The 16442-nt window shown below is 34.1% G+C and overlaps 1 protein-coding gene across 17 annotated transcripts in view; it reads right to left on the reverse strand.

Moving 5' to 3' along the window:
- Positions 1-16442, reverse strand: part of PCDH15 (protocadherin related 15) — a 724552-nt gene that overhangs the window by 294934 nt on the left and 413176 nt on the right. For all 17 annotated transcript variants that reach the window (XM_060034587.1, XM_060034586.1, XM_060034585.1 and 14 more), the window contains one exon: positions 5067-5273. In XM_060034587.1, the coding sequence (XP_059890570.1) occupies positions 5067-5273 (207 nt within the window). The remainder of the gene's footprint in view (positions 1-5066; positions 5274-16442) is intronic.

The raw sequence follows: 16442 nt of genomic DNA on the forward strand, positions 1-16442 counted from the left end.
AAGGTGTATTTTTTTCTTAGTATTTTGAAACATCATAACATATATATGATAGTATAACAATATTTATAAAGCATATAAGTACATTATACCTTTATAAGTGTACTGTATTAAATTTCAAGGATACCTTTATTTTGAAACAAAACACTATATAGGGATGCAAACTGACTTGGAATTATAAGTGGATCATTGCCTTTCTGCAAGCCAAATGCATAACCTGTTGATTATTATTCCCCGTTATTTTTTTATAACTAGAATTCAATAAGCAACTTTTAGTGGTTCTGCCGCTGAAAACCTGGTGGTTTCAGACATGCCTCTTTTGCATTACCTGCTCTATGTATATTCTGGACTGTTATGAAACTGTGAAGTAAGAATGGTTAAAAAAATTATAAATATGATTCATATATATATTACATATGCATGTATAAATATATATTGATCTCTATAGGAAGGAACATTAGTACAAATATTTTTGTCTACTTTCTTTTTCAGTTTTACTGTGACCCTTAATATTCCTTCTGACTCAAAATCTAAACTGCTAATAACACCACAAATCACCGATCTCTGCTACTAGTTCCTAAAACTCTGCCTTACTTTCTACTGAATTGAAGGAAGAAAACAACTTCATTTTTGGATAAACAGATCCAAGTCTGTCCCCTTCTTGGCATCTACCCTGTGGCTTAGCTGTGCTCAAGAAAACCAACTCCTGGAATGACTACTTCTCTTTCATGCCTGATGCTTCATCTCTGTTTCTATTGGTAATACCTGTATGAGGTGATGTGTCTTTGCCCTTAATCTTAATGTAAATCCTTAAATCCTGTACCCTTATGCTGATTAATTTCACTAATTCTGACATTCAAAAACTACTAGAATTTACCATGTAGTAAAATTCTTGCCTGCAAACTAAAAGGGCCTTGAAGTTTTCTTTTGTTAATACAGATCCTAAAATAACCTAGCAATGAACATATTTTACTTTTGAGAAGTGAAGAGCACTTGGCCTGGAAAAAAAATATGATTCAGAAGGACATAAATTCATCTTCAAACACATCAATGACTAATCTAAAGATTTATTCTGTATACTGGCAAATGGAAGATATAAGGAATAATGGTTGAGTTACAAGAATGCTCGCTTCAACTCAATGTGATGAAAAGCTTTCTAGTAGTTAGTTGTCCCACCATGGAATGGGCCATATTGTGAAACAGTTAATTCAATACCATTAGAACTGTTGATACATATGCCAGATATTCTCATTCCTTTACTTGTGTCTGAACTTATTAGTTTATTAAACAATTACTAGAACATACTAAGTTCTGGGAACTGTATTAGATCTTCATGATACAAAAGTTATTAAGATCTAGGACCTATCCTCGATTTAAATTCAATGAGGGAGAAAGACACACACAATGATGTAAATATAACTTTAGAGAAATTCACCAAAAAGAGACATGCAACTCAACTGAGAGAATGCATAATCTAGAAAAGATTCTTAAATGAGGGTGTGCCTGAGCTGAATTCCAAACACTGAGCATGTTCTTCAAGCCAGTTCATGTAATGGAAAATGAAAGATTTCAAAAAAGAAAATGTAACAAACAAAGGTAATTAGATAAGCAGTAGTTTGGTGTAACGCATGAAACCACAAGTAGTTGCTAAATGTAATAGGTGAAGGAGAAATTTTCAGAAAATGAGGCTGCAAAAATGTTCAGGTATCAAGTAGCAGAAAACCATGCACATAGGCTTGAAATTTTTTCTGCAGCAAGTCATGAGAGTATACTAGGTAGAAGTGTGATATAGTAAGATTTGAGCTTTGAATAAATCATTCTAGTGGCTGAGTGAAAGATGGTTTTGAGTAAGAAAAAAAAATGGGAGCAAGAAGACTAGGAGGCAATTTTAATAAAAGACAAATAGGTTGTAAGAGTGGGGAGAGAAAAAGAGAGTCAAGAAATATTCAGAGGACAAAACAGGAAGAATTTAAAGATTTCTTAATTGTCTTGAGTAAAAAAAAAATCAAGGATGACTCCTAGGTTTCAAGCTTGAGTGGCACAATGAAGTGTAACATCAACTCCTGAAGAATGGATTTTAATATAACATTTCACATAGTATAGGAAGTTGGATTAAATGATGTTTAACACTCTGTGGACTTATTTAAAGTATAGATATATCGAAGTTGTAGATGATATTTTAGAAAAATTTGTCACTAGGGATTAGATATACTTGTTCGGTTTCTAGGCACCTAATGACCATCACTCACTGCAGATGATTTTAGAAAGAGGATGGGCCTAAATAATAAACAAATGGCCAGATAGACATTGTTTAATCACTTGACATTTCTATAAAACATAGTAATTATGGCACTCTCCATGCACATGGCTTTATCTAAGGGAAATTTTCTCTCCCTTCCCATCCCCACCAGCCCCAAGTGAAGGAGCAGGCCAAGGTGGCAGTGACTGCTACCATATATCTTTTTGGGTCACTGGCATTTGAACAAAAGGCTGCAACTGGTAAATATAAGGCTCACAGTGTTATACAGCGATCACAGGGTAGAACCAACAGTCAAGCCCAGGTCTATCTAACTCCAAAGCACAAACTCTTAAGAACCACAATGTGCCGTCCCATCCCTTGGAAACATTCAGAGTATTTAATAGGCTAACTGAATTGTAAATCTTCAAGAGCAGAATTCTAAGTAGTGTTTTCCAAAGGTTTCAGACCCAGAAGCTCTCTCCACCCTAAGTCAGTAATATCTTGAAGTCCCACTATCCTTTACAAAGTCCCTTAGAATGCAATTTTAACATTTGTAATTTTAAAGTGAATGACAATCCAGAAAAGTAAGAATGTATGCAAGCAAACATAGGGCTTAGTATGCAACCACTAAACAATATAAATGTACCAAGAAGTACAAATACATAAATTTTGCCATTATGGAAAAACTAAAACTACATTTTTTTTTTTAGGATTTAGCTTGTGCCAACCACTGTGTTCATGAAGATGTGACTTAAACTATTAGAAATTTCCAAACTGGCTAGTCACTGCTTAAAATATGATTATGCATTTAAATTAAAAACATTAAATAAAATCCACACCAAAATTTGTGGGACATAACTGGGCCTACAAAATATATTAGCTTAGCCAGGATAAAACTTCTTAATGTGGTTCTGTGAGTTTTCTAGTGAGTATTCACTAAATGACCTGTGACTCATGAAACACATTAAACTTCAGGAAATCCCTAAACACTCTGTGATGTGGGATGTGAAATTGTGTATGTATACGCACTTTTCTAGGAAGAAAGTCTATAGCATTAACAGCTGTTATCATAGTCAGACTACAGTCAGACTGTATAAAATAGAAAGGGGCTATCTAGACTAGTGATTAAAATCAATGACTTTATTTCCATTAGACCTTGGCTCAAGGTCTAACTCTACCATTTACTAATTCTGTGATCAGAGTAAGGCATTTAAAATTGCTTCAAATTTAAGGCACTTAAATTGCATTTAAATTTCCCTTTCTGCAATATGTAAAATTGCATCTATTATGTTTGCTGTGAAATTTAAGGGAATTAATGCAAGATAAAGCATTTACTATATTATCTGGAAGGTATTAAGAACTCAGTGTGAATTAGCTGTTGTTAAAACACATGATGAAAGAAACTGGGAGAGACTAAGAAGGGCAAAAAAGGTAGGATGAGGAAAAAAATAGAAAGCAGAGAAAGATATAAAGAGTAAAATAAAACACCTGGTGAGAAGTGGAGTGCACACAAGAGTTATCACAGCCTCTGCTAAGGGTTACAAAATTTTTCCAGAAAGAAAAAAAAAAAATCTGGAAGTGCCCTTGTAATTTACTAAACTGATGACAAAATCCCATGTAATGAAATTTTGGGGGATGTTCTAGAGCTGTGCTGTCTAATTAGCGACATGTGACCATTCACATTTAAAATAATTCAAATTAAACAAAATGTTAAAATTATGTTTTCAGTCTAGTTACATTTCAAGTGCTCCATAGCCACACAGGCTTAGTGGCTACTGTGCTGGACAGAATAGCTACAGAGTATTTCCACGATCACAAAGTTTTATCAGATGCTATCGAAATGGGAGACATTTCTGGGTCAGGACTTTGTAAGTTGCAAGTGACAGAAATCAGACTTAACGTATGTTAAAACAAAAAAAGATATTTGGGGAAATACTGTGCTAGGTCAGAGACTAAAAGGAAAATCTTTAGGGATTCATATAGATCTGGGGATATTCCAGCCTAAAAAATTGGGACTCGGTAGGACTCCTCTCTGTATGTCTCTGTCAGGCTTCATTCTCTCCCAATGACAATGGGCCTTCTCTATGATGTCAGCAAACTTGGTTACAATGGCTTCAGATTCATTTCCACTTCTTTAATACATGATGCCAAAGTCCTCCAGCTCCAATTTTGTTTTCCGTTCAATTCCTGGGAGGACTTTGACTGGACTGGTAAAAATTTTCTGTCCACTCTTTGGAGCAATCACTCTAGCTAAGGAGGTAAAATACTCTGATCTGCCCAATCTGGACAATTTCCCACTCCTTCAGTGAGTGTCAGTACCATAAAAACAGAGGACAATGATGTGTGGAATGGAAGAGTGTTAGCATCAACATAGCCATTGGCAAAAGTGTGAGCGGGTCAGCTGCCCCAAAATGTGTTTTCTTTAATAACATAATGTCAGAAAAGTCCCCCAAATCACACTTCAGAGCTACCTTCATGATTTTTATACTTATTGTGTAATGCCATTATTTTTTCCTATTAGTATTACATAGTTTAAAGCCAATGTTAATTAAAAAGACTGCCCTCGTACTTTAGCAAACTGCAAGTGAAACATTTTCTTCCTTATACTGAATATCTGTAAACTGAAAAAGAACAGTTGCTAAATTCAAATTTACTTTTTTTATAATAACCTTGATATGGAATTAAATTACAACCCTAAGACTTTCATTTATACTGACTTTTTTCTCTATTCTATAGCTCATGCAACCATGTCTTTGTAATATCTCCCACTGGCATAAATATAACAAGAGATGTGTTAGCAAAATAAGAGCAAAAATTATATTTAACTTACATCTTCTACATCCTTGTCCAGAACTACAATTCTTAGAGGGCTGGTCAAATTCATACTGTCAGAAATAGTTGCTCCCACTGGGGCAGATTCCAGAATATAGCCTTGATAACTGGGCATTGTGAAATATGGGCTCTGATTGTTTACATCCAGTATTTCAATATGCAGACTGGCAAAAGCAGGAAGAGGATGACCATTGTCCTGTTCAGCCTAAAAAAGAATATAAAAGATTAAAACATTGTATGTTATGGAATCCTTTCGGGGTGCTATTTTTCATACTATATGTAGGAATTCTCTTTTAATCTGGTATCATTACAGAAAGAACTACTTTAAAGTAAAGGACCCTTAGAAAACATGAGGAAATAAAAGTCCAGAGAGGCTTCATCAATTTTTGCTTTCCTGTCCTCAAACCCAGTGTATATTTCAAGAAAAAAAAAATCATTGCAATAAACTTTTGTATCTGTCATGGCATATTATTAGAAAAAATAACAACACTTAAATACATTTAGATAGAAAACTGAGAAGGGAAGATATTTGAGTGAATTACTGATAAAATATTTAAATAGAAAACAGAGACAAATATTCATAACTCAAATAATGCAGTGTTTATTTTTGCCTCTTCCACATCTTCTTGTTCCACGTTAGTAATTAAATCCCCAAATAACTCATAATTCTACATACAATTAATAGATTAAAGCTACATTTGTTGCCCACAAAAAGTCCTCTAAAGACTCTTATATGGGACAGAGAAAATTTCAATAAATTATTTTTAGTAGAAATAGAAATGTAAACATTATTTAACCATAAATATGTTATTCGAGTAAAATTAATATTCCTGTATTAGGAGTATGTTTATTTTCTTGTTTTTTTCCTCCCATTCAGTTTAAAAATTTGATGACAATTTATATTTCCAATAAATTTTCTTAGGAAATCTCCACATGGTCATGCTATGAATGGGTGAACACCAACCCTTAACACCAACTCTTGACTTTCTGTTTTTTAAAAAATGCATCTTATTGTGTAGCAATCCAAAAATTTTATTTAAGGGAAGATTTTATCACAACTGATTTCTAGAAAATCTCTTCCAAACTTTAGAATAAATCATTAACATAATTCAATAGTATATATATATATATATATATACATATATATATATATATACACAAATAGATTCAAAATCTGTCATTTTTTAATTGATATGTTCCCCCATTGCTGCAATAGTTGTATTTTGAAATCAACTAAAAGTTAAATATTTTATTTTAAATCCTGGAGTGCTTTCCTACATGAAGCAGTGACATTTGGCCATGAAGGTTTATAAGCAGTTCAGATAGATATCTCTGATTGTTCATTATTGGGCTTCTGGAAGATAATTTTTCACTTTTTTCTAGTTGTAATTTTTAGTAATTTAGTAACTTAGTAATTTAGTTTTTTTTTCTATCAATTTAGTTTTTTTCTATCAATTTAGTTTTTTTTTCTATCAATTGAGAGGGTATGTGACAAATCACAGTAATGTTTGGCAGAACCAGTGAGTTTGCACCAAGAAAAATCACTTCATGTTATTAGTAATACTAAAAAAAATTTTGAAATATAATTTATGCTAATTACTGCACTGAAATTATGGTAATTAATAAACCCATTGTTAAATAATATTATATAAAGCATTATTTAGAAAAAAACTACTTGTCTTTGTTTTTTAAATATTTTGATAACTATTTCAATATATTAGATTTCCTTTATAATGTTATATAGTTTATTTTATGCATTTAAATTTTCATCTGAGAACAGATTGCTAGAGTGGTTAATGGTACAAAATGTTTATGAGCCCCTGCTCTGCATTAAAGACAACAGTCCTGGAATAATGTGTAGCCTTTTCTGTAACTTTGTATCCTTCACTCATAACCATATGTGCTCCTGACCATCAGCATGGATAAGCTGTTTCTGTATCCAGTGGTTGTGATTAATTTGTGCTGAGACATGGATGTTCTTCTAGGAGTCCCCTCTGTGACATACAGCAGGCTTTCTGGACACAGTTGACCAGGGGAAAAGGTACAGTCCATGACTAGAAAACATCATCTTTCACTGTAGGAAAGTAATTGGTCCATAACGGGCTCCAGCCCAATGACCTGGATCTAATTGAATCAGGAACAGTTCACACATGCTAGTCATTTTGAACAGGACTTTTTCTCTCTCCCTTTATTTTGTATCTAATTGTTCTGAAAGTCATTATGTTATGTCCTGGACATACTAATAATGCTATGAAAAGTCACAGATTTTATCATTTGTCCCCTTCCTCCAATAAACACACGCAATTTATGGATGGTGAGAGGAAAACAAAAAGCAAATTGTGTAACAATGAAAGAAGCTTTTATTTTACATTCAGCTCATATGTTGTTAATTTTTACTGCAAGTTGGGAAGCCAGAAAAACATGTATTATTTGCATGATGGAAACAAAGTGATCCAACAAAAAGAGAAAGAAAACTCAAATTAGATCTATGGAAACAGTTGATTTGCCCATATCTTTAAAAATAACATGTAAAGGCTCTATTATTTCTCTAACATTAGTTTGTTGTTAATATGAGTAATATTTTTGGATTGCTACTACATATTTTGTCCTCTTTGGGGTGTTTTGTATGTGCTAACCACGTATCTGTCCCCAAAGTTCACATTCTTAATCTCTATGCTATTTTGCCCCTCTAAATATGAAAACATATACTTTTGTGTTTATGCAAAAATAAAAACGTCAGTTTTATGTTTAAGGCCATACCACATGTAAGTCACAGACAGAGTAGGGCCCCAGACTCAGGTCTCCTGATTTACGAGAGCCTATACAGGGAAATTCACCACATGATTCTCTAATTTAGAGAACGCAAATGAACATCCAAATTTAAGATTGATGGGAAAAATTAGTGGCAGGAAAGAAAATTAGTAAAGTAGATAATCCAGATTGAATTAGAGATAAAATATGTCACTTAAAACAAATTATCATGCTTTTCTCTTTAGAAGGTTCATACACGAAACTATCATCCAATCCTCTCTTCTGTATAATATAAATAGGAATTCTCAAAAGTCTTACTTATTCTGTTCCCCTGTAGTTGCTAGTAAATGAGATGAGAAGCATAAAAAGCAGGTCAAGTGAAACAAGGTAGTATTTAAAAAATCATCTAATCCCATAAGACAACTTTATTTATATCTACAAAGTCTGTAGTTACAAATTAAACATTATATTTAAAAGCCAGGTTTTGCTTGGAGAATTTCTGGGCATGAGTCCCATTTTCAGTAATGAGACCAAAGTAAAACTAAAGCCAAAATGGGAGAAGTATACAAAATATACTATTTAGTTACTTCGGAGAGCAAAACATTAAAAGAAACAAGCTACTCCATTTTCAATATTAAGGCAAGCAAATACTGATAACCTCTTAGCTCCTTGAACCAGAGGACGGAGAATACAGACTAACTTCTGTCCTACTGGCTTGTGGCAAGCAATGTAATAAATTCCATGATCTCTAGTACGAACCCTTTAAAGTAGATACAATTTAGGGGGAAGAAAGAAAATAGGAAAGATTATCAAGACATTTAAATACATTCTAGGAAAGAAGAAATAAATAACTATTTTCCTGGAAAGTCAGGAATTATTTATTATGCATCTATAGTGCCCACTTTTTACATTTTTGTGTTTGCTTTTGTCTACACTCATTCTTTCCAATTTTTCCTAAGGCCACATCAGTTAGGCTTTTGCCCCACCACTCAAATACAGCTGTTCTTGTCAAAATTACCAGTAATTCCTACAATGCTAAACGCAATATTTATTTTTAATCCATATCTTACTTAACCTACCTTCAGCATTTAAAACATTATTCACTAGTCTTTCAAGACAACACTCTCTCTTGGTTTTCTTCCAATACTACTATCCATTTCTTCTCATTCTAATTTTCTGGTTTCTCCTTTCTTCTCCAACTTAAAATTGGGGTGGCCCTGGAGTCAGGTCTTAGTCATCTTCTCTTCCTCTTACTCACTTCCTTGCTAATCTAGTCTAATCTCATGGTTTTAAAAATCTCAGTAACTAACCCTAAATAGACATTTCTCCAAAGAAGATATACAGATGGCCAACAAATGCATGAAAATATGCTCAACATCAGTAATTATTAGAGAAATGCAAATCAAAACTACAGTGAGGTATCATCTCACACTGGTCAGAATGGCCATCATTAAAAAATCTGCAAACAATAAACGCTGGAGATGATGTGGAGAAAAGGGAATCCTCCTACACTGTTGGTGGGAATATAAATTGGTACAGCCACTATGGAGAACAGTATGGAGGTTCCTCAAAAAACTAAAAATAGAACTACCATATGACCCAGCAATCCCACTCCTGGGCATATACCTGAAGAAAAACATAATTTAAAAAGATATATGCACCACAGTGTTCATTGCAGCACTACTGACAATAGCCAGGACATGGAAGCAACCTAAGTGTCCATCAATAGAGGAACGCACAATGAAGATGTGGTACATATATACAATGGAATATTACTCAGCCATAAAAAGGAATGAAATAGTGCCATTTGCAGAGATGTAGATAGACCTAGAGATTGTCATACAGAGTGAAGTCAGAAATAGAAAAACAAATATTGTATAATATCACTTATATGTGGAATCTGGAAAAATGGTACAGATGAACTTATATTTAAAGAGAACAAAGTTATGGATACCAAGGGGGGAAGGGAGGGGGTGGGATGAATTGGGAGATTAGAATTGACATATATACACTACTATGTATAAAATAGATAATTAATGAGAACCTACTGTAGAGCACAGGGAACTCTACTCAATGCTCTATGGTGATCTAAATGGGAAGGAAATCTAAAAAAGAGGGGATATATGTATATGCATAACTGATTCACTTTGCTGTACAGCAGAAACTAACACAACATTGTAAAGCAACTATACTCCAATAAAAATTTTTTTTAAATGTCAGTAACATAATGACTCCCAATTTCTATCTCCAGCTTGGAGCTCTGAGAGTCCAGAATCTATATAAAACTGTATATGTAATAACTCTGCTTAAAGAATAACTATAAAGATAGTTATTATCTAATTATTATAGTTATTAGGTAACTACAGTAATAATTATTTTAAAATAACTATTAAATGATATGTTTATTAGATACCTGATATCTAATAAACATTTCAAATGTAACCTCTGAAAAAATGAAATTCTCATCTCCCACTTCACAAACCTATTCCACAAACAGTCTTTCCCACTTTAATAGCAGCTCCATTCTTCCAGTTGCCCAGGCCAAGAATCTTGGAGTCATCTTTACTCCTTGGTTCTTTTCACACTTCACATCTAATCTATGAGGAAATTTTATTGACTATAACTTCAAAATATATGCAGGATCTAACTACTTCTCACCTCCTCCACTATTACCACTCTGGTAGGGGCCAACCCACTATCATCTGCCACCTGGATGATTTAAACTTCTCCATCAGCTTCTACCCTTGCCAGTAGCCCATTCTTTTATGTGCAGCTCAGTGATTTTGTTAAATATTAGTCAGATCAAGTCACTTCTCTCATTAAAACCTCTCAGTGATTTCCAATTTGACTCAAGTCTACAGGATCTGACCTCTTACTGCTTTTATCATATTCTCCTTCTCACTAAATATGCTCTGACCATACTATATGCTGTTCCACTAAAAATCAGGCATATTCTTACCTCAAAACCTTTGCATTGGCTGTTCCCTCTACCTCAGATGTTATTCCCACAAATGTCCACATGAATTACATATCTTTTTCCACATGGCCTACACTGACCACCTCATTTAAATTATATCCCCAGCACTGGAATTCACAATGTAATTTGCTTTTTTTATAGCACTTAACAGATAAAATATTTCAAAATTTGTTTATTATACTTGTAATTTATTGTCAGAATTATTCCACTAGAATATAACTTTCAAGATATCACGGATGTGTGACAATTCTGTTAATGTTGACTTTCCAGGCTTATTGTAGTAGCTAACATTGAATAGTCTGTCAATAAGTACTGAATGAATAAATGTTCTTTTGGTAAGAAAGTCACACACTACTGCAAAAGCAAATGATGCTGTAATGAAAAGGTGGCTTAGCAGAGTGGTATTTGTCTCCCAGTCTATATCTAACCAACTTCACAACACCTGTTAAGTCCCTTACCCTCCCTTAATCACAGTAAATGACAATTTACAAGACATCTTGATTGTGTGATAACAATACATTCAAATTCAATTCAAATACATTCAACTGTGTGATACAATATATTCAAAATACTTACAAAAAATGCCTTGCAAGAAAATGTCTTACTCAATAACTGTTAGTTGTATTACTGTTATTAAAAATAGTTTAAAGAAAATCTCCTGCTTGGAGTGATAGATGGGGAAAGAATTTAAAAGTTTTTTAAAAATTAATAATTTGTGTTTCCATCTTCTCATTTGATAATATATAATCAATGGATTTTATACTCCAAGAAATATTTCATGTCAGCAAACTTTAGAAGAAAAAAACAAGTCTTATGTTAATCTAATTAATTGTAGTTTTATTTTAAAGTGTAAATTAAACGTTGCAATTAAAAAGGTAAAACCACACTTTAGTCTTGATAATTCTGATAATTTTGCATTTTTCCTATATTTATAATATTTAAAAATAAAAATGGAATTATATTGTATGTAAAAAACAAATGTCCTTTCTCTATGCATCTGTAAACCTAACCCTTTATTGAAACAAATGTCTGAGAATCATTCTTCACCAGACCTTTAAATTCTATGAGAGGGTAAACACTGTAAATTTGTCTGTTTCGTACATTGCTAAATGTTTGATCAGTTCCTGATATATGGAAGAATTCAAAAATAGGCTTGTGAATTTTGTGTATTTTCAATTTCAATAGGCTATGTATATCTTTGCTTTACATAAATATTTTCTACAAATAAAATGAATGTGCCATGATTTTAATCCCCATTTTATAGATATTTACGGAGGGGTTGTTTTGGACATTAAAATGAAGCAGAAATAAATTTTTGTGAATGTATAACATGAACACCTTAAGTTATGTGAACGCCATCTTTATTTGTGCATTTTAAAGGTTTTTCATATCTAAGCAAGCTTACCTACAGATAATTGGTATTGATATGCATTCCTGCCAGTCATATAAAGATATATAAAGGGCCACAACCTATCCTCCTCACTCATCAATTGTGGTTCCCTGTTAATAGGAATGAGGGCTGTGAATAGGTGATCTACAGTCTTCCAGAATTTATCAACATTTACATATAATACATACATAAATAAGCTGATATATATTTTTAGATACGGCGAGGTTTTTAAAATGGGCAGTGGTTTAAACAAAGAGATGTTTGCTCTGATTTGCTTTGTTTTTCACTTAGCGTATGACTTAGACACATTTTCTTGTCAGACTGAGGCAAATTGATTACTTTAGCAAGGTTCTGACTGAGTACACTCTTATAGTGCATTAACATACTTTTGTATTTGCCAGTTTTCTTGCCTGTCTCTCCTATTAAACTATAGTCTTTAATCTCTAGTTCTTAGGACCTGTTTGACCAATTTTCACAAACATCGGATACCTTAGGAAGGAAGGGGGATGGGGGGAGGCAAGGGGAGGGGAGAAGAGAAACAAGGAACAAAGTGTGGATGAAAGGAGGAGGGAAGGAAAACAAATGGCAAAGCCATTTCTCTATATACCAGTAGTAAATGACAGGTAACTTTCAAAAATTATGGCCACCAGATAGGGCAGTGGTTCTCAAACTTTAGTTTACATAAGACTCAGCAGGAAAGCCTATTATAAAGCATATTCCCACATGCTCCCCACAAAGATTCTGATTCATATATCTTGGACAGGGATAAGAAATCTCCCTTTTTATCAAACTCCTTGGGTGGTTATAATGTGAGTACTTTGAAAGACACCCTTCTGGGTCTGGCTACTTCATGCTTGAGCTATGTCCACACTCGAATTTCTGGAAAATCTTTCTTTGTAGTCTTACTGGTTAGCAAAGATGACCAGTAAGCCTCCATGACAGTACTGTATATCCAAAAAAACACTGGTGTCATGTAGCAGACTTAGCTAGCTTCTGGTAATTGATGCTACGTATAATACTACTATCAAATGGGCAGGCTGAGTGCCACTAAAAATGTTTTATGATTGTAGCATAACAAAGGATTGCATGTATACAAATGTGAATATTCTGCACATAATAAATTCAGTCTGCTACTGTTCATAGGTCAAGATCAAATCTTCTTGACATTTCACTGTTCTTAATTAATTGAAATTTAATTATGGATTATTCTATGCACACACACACATATGTATGTACATATTTCTGATAATGTTGCTCTCAAATAACAGTCTTCCATGTTTTTTAAGAAAACCTAAGAAGTGGGAATATTGACAAAACCTTCCATCCAGTTCTCCACCTGGGAACACTGGTAAGGTTTTTGACTAGGTTAGTTGACTAAGTTAGGGCTTTAAGATCTATAAGATCTAGGGATATTCATTTGTGTATGTGGACCTATAAATTTTATCTCACATTTCACCATACCCCAATGAAAATAAGACCGAAAGTTCTGGTGTCTGATGCAAAAGTACTACAGGGAAAATCTTCATTTAATCTTTATGGAAACTTCTACAACTGTAGGCTCAATCAGGACCTCTGACATGTATTTATTTACTTATTTGTCTGTTTCTTTAATTACTATTTTAATTTTATACTGCCTTACCAAGTTCCCAAGTGATTTTAAAATATGGCTATATCTCAAATTTAAGTTCCCTGAAAATCACATGGGCATCTTGATTCAGTGCATAGAGCCCTAAAATCTTCCTTTCAAAAACAAGCATATCACATGATCCTAACATGTTCGATCAATAGCCCTTTGAGAATCAATTGCTGTCTACCATTTTGACTCCTCTCACACATGTTTGTAGGCAGCTGTTACACTCAAAAAAAGCCAAGGTGGAACACCTTAGGTCAATTCTTCTCTAGCCTCTTATGCAAGCTGTTACTGTTTTCAGTCTTTAAGTAAAGTCTCAAATTTCAGTTTGGACCTGAGAGTCGGAAGTAAAAGCGGAGGAACCTCACTTATATACGGGAGTTCTCCACAGGATCCTGTTCAGCTCACTAAACTCTACAAGGGCTGGGGTTTGAAGCCCCAGTGACTGTAAAAGGTTACATTTCCCTTCTTTGTACACACATTTTTCTTTTGGAACGTCTTAGGGAGAGATGGCTGTGGTAAGCCTGTGTTCCCTGGATCAAAGATCATAGTAATATTGCCGACTAATTAATAATTAAAATAAGTGCATTCTATTGCTTCTAGACCCTTGTTATACTATTATATTGCTTTAAAACCTACAGGAACTTCATTTATTTAAACTTTACTACTCTAAAAATTAAAGAATACATAGTCTGACAACAGCCTATTTATGACAATTACTAAAAATATTTAAGAGCTTGCAAAACCATAAAATAATTTATCAGATAAAACAAAGAATTGTTTTGTATCTTATACAACTGATTTGTTTGTAATGCCATAAGCATAGCGAAAGAGTGCATTTCTGTTTGGAAATAAAAACATTTTCAGTTTGACAAAAAAGAAATCTTTACTAGACAGACTATAAACAATGCACTCCCAAAGGGGTTTATAATATGATAACAAAATAATATTGACACACTTCCCATCTAGAAAATATTTTTAAAGTACATTCTATCTTCATTTGATGTAAGAATATGCCCACCGGACTTCCCTGGTGGTGCAGTGGTTGAGAGTACACCTGCCGATACAGGGGACACGGGTTCGTGCCCGGGTCCGGGAGGATCCCACATGCCGCGGAGCGGCTGGGCCTGTGAGCCATGGCCGCTGAGCCTGCGCGTCCGGAGCCTGTGCTCCGCAGTGGGAGAGGCCACAGTGGTGAGAGGCCCGCGTACCGCAACCTTGGAGCTTCTGTATATTTTTCAATAATAAAAATCTTTCTCTGTGCTTAAAGCTTGAGATGTAAACTGACACTAGAATGACTAAGGCAATTTTGAATGATTTAAAAAAGAAAAACCCAGTTGCTCCCGGAGAGACCACAGATTCAGAAAACTCCTGCCAAGCACAGATATATCACACTATTTGGCTGGTGGTTTGAACATGAGAATCATCTTGGCTATAAATAGCACGGTGAGCCAGAGACAAAATTATGATCGTGATGGTGTAGTAACTTTTTTCTGGAGTGCTTCTAATTCATGTTGTATTCCCCTTATTTTGCCCTGCCCTTCACTTCCTCATCCAGCAAATGTCTATGCTGGATTCTGATTCCATTCCCACAGAGTATCCTCTCCACTAGGAGAAAGCTCTCCTCTAAGGTGCCTTTGTGAACTGGTTGACTGGAATAGTCCATCCTGGAATATCTGAATTTCAAAAAATCATCAGTATACAAAAAAAGTCTGTCTCTAAGTGGGTTATTTTTCAGAGCCTGGAAGGTAATGAGAATGGGAGTTTTCCCTATGTACTAGTCTGTTCTGAGAAAAAACTAGTGGAAAGACCTGTTTAGCTTTCAAGTCTTTAGATATACCCTTTTAATTTCATTTTTCTATGCAACAACCAAGAAGCCTATGAAGAAAGGTTACTTGAGAACATTCATGTAGGAGGGTTAAGGTAGTTTCTGTGTATGAAGGGGTGTGTAGTGGGGAGATATGGCAAGGTCCGCTCAGAGTGTCTTTCACGTGAACATTCTACAATATTTAGACTTGCTGTTGTACTCTTACAATGACCTTTGCAGACAAGAGGGCCTTGCCAAAATCAAGGAACTGTGATGAGAATGGATAAATTGCTTCCCTTCTTCCAAGCAGTTGCAGGTCACCTTGTGAGAAGGAAAGAGGCCAAGTAAAAATACCACTTCTGTGTGTCTTTTGTCATCTTACACATTTGGACAGCCACTATATTCAACTGCTGTATTCTATTTCTGTTCTAACTAACCTAGCAGGATGAATAACAACATGAGAAAAGAGGACACCATATATTCTTTCCTTGTATTAATTTCCATAATTGTCATAATAGTCAATTAATTTAGCCTAGTACTTAGAAGTTTTAGAAATGTGAACAAGCAGGAGTAAACAAAAGGATACAGTGTTCTTTTTGAAGAAACAAACGTAATGTTTTATGTGACAATCTACTAAACTGAAAAAAATAAAACATAAAATTAAAAGATGAACATCTAGCAAATGTATCAAATATGTCAGTGGATTTCTAAAAGTGCATTATTCATTAAGACATCAATGGAGGGATTGTTGTTTCATTACTGATAAGAACTAATAACCTGAAATTTCTGTGGGATAATTTTCTCTAAAACATTCAAAGG

Source organism: Delphinus delphis, chromosome 16 (genome assembly GCF_949987515.2).
Source record: "Delphinus delphis chromosome 16, mDelDel1.2, whole genome shotgun sequence".
In the NCBI taxonomy this organism is placed as follows: domain Eukaryota; kingdom Metazoa; phylum Chordata; class Mammalia; order Artiodactyla; family Delphinidae; genus Delphinus; species Delphinus delphis.